At 33.5% G+C, this 12,260-nt stretch overlaps 1 protein-coding gene across 1 annotated transcript; it reads right to left on the reverse strand.

Moving 5' to 3' along the window:
• LOC141483263 (uncharacterized) lies at positions 1-9,670 on the reverse strand. The gene is made up of 2 exons (XM_074177750.1): positions 9,318-9,670; positions 1-1,567 (listed from the first exon to the last, which is right to left on the reverse strand). The coding sequence occupies exons 1-2, from the start codon at positions 9,589-9,591 to the stop codon at positions 444-446; spliced, it is 1,398 nt and encodes a 465-aa protein (XP_074033851.1). The 5' UTR covers positions 9,592-9,670; the 3' UTR covers positions 1-443.
• Between the last annotated feature and the right edge of the window lie 2,590 nt (positions 9,671-12,260).

Below are 12,260 nucleotides of genomic sequence, written 5' to 3' on the forward strand. Positions count from 1 at the left end.
TATTGTAAAGGTAGTTTGATTGTTCGCCTCAGTTCATTCTCATACAATAACCCAGCATCTACATCTCCATCACCAGAAATATGTTTTCTCTTGATTTGTCTCAGCGGTTCAAAAGAAATTCCAAGTTGTTCGCATAAGATTTTAGCTACCCTTTCGCTTGGCATGTACAAAAAAAAAACTTCAAGCAGATTTTACACTGAAATGGCTATTCACCAGTATGGGTTCTTTCATGCGCTTTCAAATTACTTTTTTCAACAAATGATTTTAGACATATTTTACATTGGAATGATTTCTTCCCTGTATGAGTTTTGTCATGAGATTTCAAATAAGCACTCCGAAAAAATCATTTCGAGCAGATTTTACATTGAAATGGCTTTTTATCAGTATGGGTTCTTTCATGAGTTTTCAAATTAGCACTCTGAAAAAATTACTTTGAGCAGATTTTACACCGAAAGCTTTTCACCAATATGTGTCCATTCATGATTTTTCAAATATCTATTTTGAGTAAATGACTTTTGGCAGATTTTACATTGAAATGGTTTTTCCTCACTATGAATTTTTTCATGTGATCTCCAACAACTATTTCGAGCGAACGACTTCAAGCAGATTTTGCACTGATATGGTTTTATTCCAGTATGTATCCTTTCATGAATTTTCAAATACGTATTAAGAGTAAATGACTTTTGGCAGATTTTACATTGAAATGATTTTTCTTCACTATGACTTTTTTCATGTAATTTCAAACAACTACTCCGAGTGAATGACTTCAAGCAGATTTTGCATTGAAATGGTTTTTCACCAGTATGGGTTCTTTCGTGGGCTTTCAAATTACTTTTTTCAACAAATGATTTTAGACATATTTTACATTGGAATAATTTCTTTCCTGTATGAGTTTTTTCATGAGATTTCAAATAATCACTCCGCAAAAATGACTTTGAGCAGATTTTACATTGAAATGGCTTTTCACCAGTATGGGTTCTTTCATGAGATTTCAATTTAACATTCTGAAAAAATGACTTCGAGCAGAATTTACATTGAAACGGCTTTTCACCAGTATGGATTCTTTCATGTCTTTTCAAATTAGTACTCTGAAAAAATGACTTCGAGCAGATTTTACACCGAAATGGCTTTTCACCAGTATGTGTCCTTTCATGCTTTTTCAAACCAGCACCTCGAGTGAATGACTTCAAGCAGATTTTGCACTGAAATGGTTTTATTCCAGTATGTATCCTTTCATGAATTTTCAAATACCTATTTTGAGTAAACGACTTTTGGCAGATTTTACATTGAAATGGTTTTTCACCAGTATGAATTCTTTCATGGCCTTTTAATTTACTTTTTCTACCGAATGACTTTAGACATATTTCACATTGAAATGTTTTCTCCCCTGCATGAGTATGTTCATTGGGCCTCTCTGTTGTATGTACCATCTCAAGTTTCACAATATGGTCATTTGCAGTGCCAAACTCCTTTTGACCTAACGCTGATGACCTCTTTTCATTGAAGCTCTCTTCTTTCTTCTCAATGGCTGTTTCATCCTCTGTTTTGATAAAAACGTTCCCAGAATCTGTGAAAAAATTACTGATGAACAAACAAAAATTACATGTTTGAAAAAAAAAAATCATTTTTCACTGTTTTACTGCAGATTTGACCCTTTTGAGGTTCTACTATCCAAATAATTTATAACAACTAAAAAGTTCGCGAAACATAGATATCTATATCTATATAAAGAGGCCAGTATAATTCATAGGTCACTTGTTAAAGATACAAAAAGTTAATTTTATTTCGATAGAATAAATAACTACAAACAAAAACAAAGCTACATGGCAAGTTACATAATCGTAAATCAATGCTTAATATATGTAATTTTACAATTTGAAGTACCTACATTTCAAATACCAGAGTAGTACCTAAATGTGTAATGAATTAAATTACCTGAGCTTATGTCCCAGTTTCCACTTTTGAAAATATATTTATTAAAGGGGAGTTATTCAATTCTGATTGATCATTCAGTAAATTATCCGAATTCTTGATTTCTAAACATTCTAGAAGATTGAGTTTCAAACTCTTCTCTTGTAAATGTAACACATCATATAATTGAACTCATGTCCTTGTTCCGTGGTGGAATTGGTCTTCTTACGTCCAAAATTTATTTCCTAGTACTCCACCAATTCAATCAATTGGACTGGTTGAGGGTCTCTAGACAAAAACAAGTGAATCTACTGATAAAACAAGAAATTTCAGATTTACTTACTCTTTGTCTAAGGGCTAATAACGGGGAACCCTTTGAGTTCCTTGCTGGCTGAAATTTCCATGGATAACATAGAGTATGAAATCTATAATGATCAGTTAATTAACAGTTTCTTGTACTGGTACAAGGCAATTGGGTAAGTTCGTTGAATATGTCAATTTCATCCACCAGTCAATAAAATTCACCACTGAGGAGGTAAATAATTCAATAAATTACCTTGACTTAACCGTAAACATGAATTTGTGATTTTCCACAAACCATCTTACACAGACATTATCATACATAATTCCTCCATACACCCTTACCAGCATAAAGTTGCTGCATTCAATAGTATGCTTCATAGATTATTGAATATTCCACTGTCTGATAGGGATTTCCAGAAAGAGCTGAATTTGATCAAACAAATGGTGGTCAACAACGGTTATAAGGTAGATACTGTAGACTCCATTCTTTCCAAAAAACAGAAAAGCAAGCCACGGACCAGGTTTACCCAAATTCAATATGGGATAACGTCAGGTGTAGAACATTGTCATATTTGAGTGAACCAACCAATAATAGTGTCCGTTTTTTGAAGAAGGAAAGCGCAAACGTAGCTTACAGAACGAATAATAGTGTAAGTAAATTTATTAAAAACAATAAAGAAAAAACTTCAGTGTCGGATATATCAGGAGTATATAAGCTGACTTGTGGCTCTTGCCCAAAACTATATATTGGACAAACAAGGAGAACATTTTCCAAAAGAATTAAAGAGCATAGAAGTAGTTTGTAAATAGAAAGACCAATTCCACATTTACAAACCCCCTAAAGCAGAAGGACATGAATTCAATCGTGAATACGACGTGTTACATTTAGAAGAGAAGAGTTAGAATGCTAAGATTCAAGAATTCGGGTAATTTACTGAATGATCAATTAGAATTGAATAACTCCATCCACTATAACAGCACAAAATAACCCCTTAGATCACCTAAAAAATATCAATATACCCGAGGAATTCATATTAGATCATACAAATGTTGAGGAAATTAGAGAAACTTTAAAATATATCAAAAATAAAAAAACACACGGGATTGACGAAGTATCCATTAAACTTTTTGAAAATCTTTCCGATCATGTTCTTCATATTCTGGCGGATTCAATTAATGTGTTTTTCACAACATTTCCGGGCGTCCTGAAAACTGCTTTAGTTATTCCTATTCACAAAGGGGGTGCAGCGAACGAGCCGTCAAACCTTCGACCAATTTCTCTTATACCATCTCTATCGAAACTTATAGAGAAACTTGTCAAGAAAAGAATGATATTCTTCTTTACAAAACATAATATAATAAACAATGCCCAATTTGGCTTTCAATTATCTAAGAATACTAGCGATGCTATCTTTGACTTCTTGGAAGAGCTATATTTAGGCCTAAATCAAGGCGAGGCGGCCGCTGCAGTATTCTGTGATTTTTCTAAGGCCTTTGACTGTGTAGGTCACAGAATATTGCTGAAGAAATTATTTCTTTATTGTTTCAGAGGGCCAACCCTCGAATGGTTCAGCTCTTTTCTCTCTGACAGAAATCAAATTGTCAAGGTAGGAAATAAAACATCCAGTCTCTCCAAAATATGCCGTGGAGTTCCTCAAGGATCTGTTCTAGGTCCTATCTTATATTTCTCCTATATGTGAATGATCTTCCTAACATCAATATTGATGGTAAAATTACACTATTTGCAGATGACACCACTTTATTGTGGCGTGGAAAGGATTTGGTTTCCTTGAAGAGTACCATTAAAGCTGATTTAGAAAAAATAAGTATTGGTGTGACTCAAACTCACTATGTTTTAACTTCAGCAAAACTAACATTCTATCATTTAAATTTGTGCATGGAAATTTCTGCCTTCAAACTCATATGATAGAAAATAAACAATCTGCTAAATTCTTGGGAATTTGGATTGTTAACCTTCTGAAATTTGAAGATCATATAAAATATCTGATCAAAAAACTTTCATCTAGCTGTTATGCCATTAGAGTTATCACTAAAGAACTGGGAGCAACTGCTGGTAAAACTGCGTACTACGCTTTAATCGAATCTCTCTTGAGATATGGTATCGCCTTTTGGGGTTTTGTAGCAAACAGTTACTACAATCTGTTTTCGTTTTGCAAAAAAAGAGCAGTGAAATTCATCTACAAAGCCAATATTAGGGACCATTGCAAACCCTTATTTATCAATAATAAATTACTGACTGTACACTGCATTTTTATCTTGGAAACAGTAAGTCTCATATTTAAAAGAAGAGAATGCTATAGATCAGAAAATACCTACTTTACCCGTCAAATTCACGACATACCTCTGCCTATTCCAATAACAACGTTAACAAAACATTCTGTTTTTTTTGAGAGTCGGAAGATTTTCAGCCATTTACCTACCGAAATGAAAAGTATAGTGAACTACAAGGTATTCCGTAACCGTGTAAAAGAACTTTTGCTCTTAAAAGCGTATTACAGCTTGGTCGAATATTTTGAAGACAGGCTTTGAGACCAGCTTCTGATTTAGGTTTTATTTTTTGAACTTTTTACAGTTCTGGAAATTTTACATAACTTCCACTATTATATTTTAATTTTGTCTGCACCTGTTATTTTTTAACTTGTATTTCATATATATATATATATATATATATATATATATATATATATATATATATATATATATATATATATATATACAGGCTGATTCACGGTGGATGGCACATTAGACGTTTCTGGTGAACCAGACAACGGATCACTTTGAAAATTTAATGGAGGGCATATTCGGACATTCTCTAGCCAACTAAAATATTTTCGACAATGCGGTGTTGCCGCTTCTATTAGAAAGCAGTAGCAACTTTGATTTTTCAAATGGAACACTCTGTATATAATATTATTTTTGGAATCTCCAACAATTGCCCGACAACTTTTCTTGATATTTCCCTATACCTATCTGTTACCGTTTTCGAAATAAAAATTAATTTCAATTTTTTTCTTCGAAAATCATGACTTCTAAAAATGCCGATATCTTTTAGTTAAGAAGTACTATGATATCGAAATTTGGTTTGGAGTTAGGTGATATTTGGACACTTCCCACACGTCAGTCTAATCTCCGTTACTTCAATACAGGGTGGTAAAAAAATACAGTTTTTTCGTTTGCTTGAAAAAGTTGCTGAAATTTGATTATTTTAAATGGAACACCCTGTATATTATTGAAAATTCGGAAAGCTGCTGAAATTTGCTTTCTTTCTATGTATATCATACCTATACCTAACTAGTCAAGTTTCGGACTTATGAACATTTATTTGTGAAAATGTCCCTTCAGAATGGTATTTCCATTCGGTATTTGGTAAGCAGGCCATGATTACTATTTGACAGTAGCGTTGTGACATTCTCCTAATAATATCGACATTTTCGTCACTTCAGAAGTTGCAAATACCTTCAAAACGATGGAACAAAACTATTCAAACGAAGTTCTTATGAATTTGTTTATTATTTTTGGACAGTGTGAGAAAATTATCAGCAGAACATGTACAAAGTTCAATGAAATGTATCCGAATCTACCGCCAATGAACCTCAAGAAATTTATACGAATTCAGAACAATTTCAATGCATTTGGATCAACTTTAAAAGCACCAAGAAACTTGCCTCGACCCGTAACTTTCGAAGACAACCAGATTAATGTCTTAGCATATTTTCACGCATTTCCCGAGTGATCGATAAGAAGTGCTGAAGAAGATTTGGGTATAAAATATTCATCGGTTCAAAGAATCTTGCGAAGACATAAAATGCATGATTATAAATTCACCAAAATTCAAGCAATGAAGCCTCAAGATCCTCAACAGAGAGTAGAATTTTGTGAAATGTTGTTGACACGCATTCAAGAAGATCCACTTTTTTTAAATAAATTTATTTGGACTGATGAATCGAAATTTTCGAGAGAAGGGATTTTCAATAGAAAAAATCGTCATTATTGGTCAAGTGAAAATCCTCACGTCACAAAAGAAGCAGGATTTCAAGAAAAATTTAGTTTTAATGTCTTCTGCATGTTGATGGACAACAAATTGAGGTACGTGATATACGAGGAGTCATTAACATCCAGAAGCTACCTGAATATTTTGCAGAATACTGTAGACAGTTTCGTGGATAATCTGCTACTCGAAGATTATCGAAACTGTTGGTACCAACTAGATGGAGCTCCTGCACATTGCACAAGAGAAGTGAGCGCAGAACTGGATAGACTATTTGACGATCGGTGGATGAGGCGCTTGGGACCATGGAATTGGCCAGCGAGATCACCCGATCTTAATCCATTAGATTTTTATTTGTGGGGAATGTTTAAAGAAAAAGTTTACAAAATACCCGTGCGTTCGAGAGATGAATTGTTAGAAAGGATTGCCCAAACATTTGAAGATTTGGATCCCAATGAAATCAGATCTGCCACCACGAAAGCAGTCAACACCCGCATTTTAAAGTGCTTGGAAGTGAACGGCCAGCGATTCGAACATATTTTGAAATATTCCACATGATTGTTTTACTTTTTTATAATTATTCATATCAATATTTCCAATTTAGAATTTCTTGGTGCTTTTTTAAAGTTTATCCAAACATATTGAAATTGTTCTGAATTCGTATAAATTTCTTGAGGTTCATTGGCGGTAGATTCGGATACATTTCATTGAACTTTCTACATGTTCTGCTGATAATTTTGTCACACTGTCCAAAAATAATAAACAAATTCATAAGAACTTCGTTTGAATAGTTTTGTTCCATCGTTTTGAAGGTATTTGCAACTTCTGAAGTGACGAAAATGTCGATATTATTAGGAGAATGTCACAACGCTACTGTCAAATAGTAATCATGGCCTGCTTACCAAATACCGAATGGAAATACCATTCTGAAGGGACATTTTCACAAATAAATGTTCATAAGTCCGAAACTTGACTAGTTAGGTATAGGTATGATATACATAGAAAGAAAGCAAATTTCAGCAGCTTTCCGAATTTTCAATAATATACAGGGTGTTCCATTTAAAATAATCAAATTTCAGCAACTTTTTCAAGAAAACGAAAAAACTGTATTTTTTTACCACCCTGTATTGAAGTAACGGAGATTAGGCTGACGTGTGGGAAGTGTCCAAGTATCACCTAACTCCAAACCAAATTTCGATATCATAGTACTTCTTAACTAAAAGATATCGGCATTTTTAGAAGTCATGATTTTCGAAGAAAAAAATTGAAATTAATTTTTATTTCGAAAACGGTAACAGATAGGTCTAGGGAAATATCAAGAAAAGTTGTCGAGCAATTGGTGGAGATTCCAAAAATAATATTATATACAGAGTGTTCCATTTGAAAAATCAAAGTTGCTACTGCTTTCTAATAGAAGCGGCAACACCGCATTGTCGAAAATATTTTAGTTGGCTAGAGAATGTCCGAATATGCCCTCCATTAAATTTTCAAAGTGATCCGTTGTCTGGTTCACCAGAAACGTCTAATGTGCATCCACCGTGAATCAGCCTGTATATATATATATATATATATATATATATATATATATATATATATATATATATATATATATATGTGTATGTTATTTTGTGTAATAGTATTGTTTTCATATGCTTTGTCAATAAGATTTTTTTCTTAGACAATAAAGTACAGTGATTGATTGATTGACTGATTGACTCTGTGTTAATAAATATTTTTTCAAATGTGGAAACTGGACGCAAGCTCAGGTAATTTAATTCATTACACACTTAAGTAAAAGTCAAGTATTTGAAATGTAGGTACTTCAAATTGTAAAATCAGGTATATTAGGCATTGACTATTTAGAATATAGTTAGTAAAGACACGCCCTGGCGAAACACGTGTTGCGTTTTTATGAAACCGTCTAGTGAAAATCTCACAATAAAACGTTTCTTCAATACGTTATTTATGGATTTTCATCTGTATCGGCCAATTCCATTCAAATGAAAATAAAAGATGGTAATAACATACTGGATAATCCAACAATAATCGCAAATAAATTTAATGATTTTTTTATAAAAACGCCTACAAGCATCATAAACGACATATTTAATCCAGTTATTCCTGGTCAATATCCTAAAAACAATTTTCATTCGAATATAATGTTTATTGCTCGTGTGGATGAAAAAGATGATGTTCTTCAAATAATAAAAAATAAGATAAATAATACACGATCCAGTGATTTTGATGGAACCTCTAGAACCGTCGCTGAAAAGATAGGGACTTCACTAACTTACCCCATTGGCTCATATTATAATAGAATAGAATATTTATTTAATTATGTTATATACAAAAGTAAATTTATAGCAAGTCAGATCAAAAATACATAAAGATATATTAAAAATATATTAAAATACCTAGAAGATCATAGTAGTGACAAATGAAGATTGCCACGTAGAGTGTATTTATGATCATTCTGATCTAAAAAATTAAAATAGTGATGATATTCATCAGAGCACTTCTGAGAAAACAGAGTTGAGCAAATGGGATCTGAAAGGAGTGTTCAAAGTACACTTTTTCGGCAACAGAAATTGGGGCAAATCATTAATGTAAATGATAAACAGTAACGGTCCAAGGACCGAACCCTGTGGGACACCATGTATGTTAGTTTTCAACTCTGACCTCTCATTGCTGACTTCAACAACTTGATAGCGATTTTTTAGGTAAGATTCAAAAAGCTTTAGAGCAACTCCTCTCAGTCCATAATAACTCAGCTTCTCAAGAAGGATATCATGAGAGACACAGTCGAAAGCTTTCGACTATACTCATCATTAGCAGAAGGAAAATTTCCATCTAGACTGAAAACGTCTATAATTACTCCAATATTAGAGAAAATAAGACATGAAAATATCGAAAACTACAGACAACTATCAGTACCTTCTGTAATATCAAATATAATTGAATATGCTATGTTTGAACAGCTTTCTAAATAAGTACCGAATAATTGATGGAAATCAACATGGTTTTAGATCGAAACAATCCACAATGAGGAGATTATTGGAGCCATTGAGACAATACGAGGTGTGTTGGAACTTACTTTGAGGGCCTTCACTTATTTTTTCTATACATTTTTCTGATTTGGGTTCATGGTAAACATCAATGACATGTTCGCTTTTAATCTGATCCATATCAACTTTTTCTTCGAAGTTATAGGTAACCATTTCACTACCAAACATATCATATTTTCCAGATTCACTGACCATTTCAATTTCACTTAATTCACATTTCATAATTTTTGTTTCAAAAACATCTTCATCCCCAACAGATTCAAGCTCTCTCTTAATTAATATTCCACAATCATTAATAGCCATTATCTTTGAATAAAGCGGAACTGTTTTCAACGACGAATTCTTTATTTTTAATCTACTATCTACTTTGTCAACATGTCAACACTCTTTTTTAAGAGAAATAAAGTAACTCTACTTCTTCTTTTCTTGTTTTCTTGTGGTCCAGCGCAGCCAAAAATACTGTCTGGGATAAAAAGCACCTTTGGATAGATGACCATAAAGATGTTGTTTTCTGCATGTTTTGTTATTCATATACATAAGGGTTGCCAAACGTCCCGGATTTCAAAGGACAGTCCCTTAATTTATACTTTTGTCCCTCGTCCTGGTAAACTTTGATAAGTCCTGTATTTTGTTGAAGAGACAAATTTATTCGATAAAACTAATTTTAAACACAAAATATTAGGCGAATCGTCCGTCTGCCCACGCAACACCGCATCAGCGAGCAATGTGGATATTCTCAAGTGTCTTGAAAGATTGTTGCTTTTAAATGAAGAAAGCACAGTAGAAGATTGTGAAACTAATAACATCGAAATAGTTTTCCATTTTCTTAGTAATGTGTCACCTGTTTTTGAGGCTGCAAGCAGCTGAGATATATGAAATAATGGTTAAGTTAGTCAAGAAATTGGAAAATAGAATAGAAGACAATTTTTACGGATCTTTTGTTGGAAAGGCAATAAAGAAATTAAATGAAGGCAAAAGAAAGAAAAAGTTCAAGCGGTGAATTCAAGTTGTTTTTGGAGTGCTTGTAAAGTAAGGTTCTTTTTAGGAATAAAACAGACAATATCAATCACCTTAATGCTTTTCAACATTCAATCAGTCAGAAATTAATATAATGAATTGCTCATATTCCTAGATAGTATAAATTTTCCGGAGATAATACTGTTAACTGAACACTGGCTTCAGCCAGATGAACTCAACTATATAAAAAACTATACACCAGTGTCCACCTACAACAGAAAAATATCAGCTCATGGTGGGACACAGATACTTATTAGGAACTGTTCGTCTGTAAGACCACACTTTGAAAACTTTAACAAATTTGACAATCTGTAATAAGTGGATATATTATATTTTTCGTTGAATTTTAGATACCAAAACACATGTGTTTTCGTATGAAAGGGAAACCTTATCATCTTTCAGAAATAACCTTAAGGCCAACAGAGCCAAGCCATTTGAAGGAAAAGTCGTTAAAATTAACTCCTTGATGCTAAGAAATTCGATATTTTGAAACATGCAACCTCATAATTCATTTCATTATCTTTCGTTAAGGGTCGAAAATATGTCATCTATTCTGTATACCCAATTTAGAATAAAAGTCCAAAAAGCAATTAAACGTATAATAAATATTAAAATTTATGTTCCGAGGGGTGAGAGTGTCACCCTTAATTTTAACGACGTGATAAAATTAATGTAGTCTACATACCACTATTCAAAACAGCAAAAATATCAAACTGACCCTTGCAGTGACATCTATATATCAGTAGCAGACTCACGACATTAGAAATGTCTGGAAGTAGACGGTAATTCTTGCGGACTTATCCGTTGGACATGTAGGGGACGTTAAGAGTACCAGTTTCGGAAATAATTTCAGACTTTCTGATTGGTGGGAATTTTTATGAGATTATTTGAATAACATCCCCTAATAGAGTTAAGGTGGAAATTTTTGGGAGAGAATTAAGTCAGTCGTGCGCGGACCCCAGGGTCGTTTAGGGGCTCTTGCCCGGGGCAGTTCGCCCCTTTGGGGAGGTTGCTGGGAAAGCTATTGAAGGGACTGAGATGCTAGGTGTTTTAAGATACTGGGTCGCGAGGGAATTTCAGTAGTGCGATGAATATTCGCGGTTTATTTGACTAGCTGACTTGAGGTAAAATGTCAGGAGCGTACGAAGTCAGAAATAGGCCGGTTGTATTTCCTCCAGAGTTTTGGGAAATACTCGCATAGAGTGAAATACGGTTTCGAGAAGTGATCTCGATATTTGGGAGTTATTCGCGTTTTATTTGGCTAGCTGACTTGAGGTAAAAAGTCAGGAGCGTACGAACTCAGAAGTAGGTAGGTTGGACTTCCTACGAAGTTCTGAGTGACTTCTGGAGGTACTGAAATACGAGGTAGTTCAGGTTATCGTTTTGCGAGGTGTTTTGGAATTGATAAATAATGGAGGTTCAGTTGATTTGAGGTAAAACCAGTGGTGCGCGGAGATTTGGTGAATCCAGTCGAATTTCCTACAGTAGCTGGAAATTCTATAGGAAATTTTGAGTGAATTGAAATAGTGAGGAAAGTTTTTACAAAAATAAAATCAATGAATCTGATAATAAATCCAAAACTAGCTGAAATATTATAAATGATCTTAGAGGCAAAAACTACACTAGCAAATCACCGAACGAATTGAATAAGTATTATTGCACTTCTGCCAGTAAAATAGCACAGAGTATAACAAAAAATACTGACTCGATGAAATACTTTGGCAACTGTACCATTTCTCAGTCAATCTTATTTTATGATACGGATGTGAGTGAGTTAAAAGAAGTCATGTCATTAATTACAAATAAAAAAAGCATGAAATTGATGAAATTTCGGAAAGAGTTCTTGAAAGTCTGCAAGAAGACGCGCAACATACCCTGGCCACCCTGATAAATGATTTATTTCAGAGAGATATATTCCCTGACTTCCTAAAAACTGCCATTGTAATTCCCGTACA

This window comes from Leptinotarsa decemlineata, unplaced genomic scaffold, assembly GCF_025532065.1.
Source record: "Leptinotarsa decemlineata unplaced genomic scaffold, Ldec_3_MD MMD2_tig00003192_RagTag_RagTag, whole genome shotgun sequence".
NCBI classification, from domain to species: Eukaryota; Metazoa; Arthropoda; class Insecta; order Coleoptera; family Chrysomelidae; genus Leptinotarsa; species Leptinotarsa decemlineata.

Coding starts and splice junctions, on each gene's coding strand:
- LOC141483263 (XM_074177750.1), bottom strand. CDS start 9,591: ATGGCTATTAATGATTGTGGAATATTAATTAAGAGAGAGCTTGAATCT. Junction 1,568..9,317: donor AATAAGTGAAGGCCCTCAAA/GTAAGTTCCAAC, acceptor ATTTTTTCACAG/ATTCTGGGAACGTTTTTATC.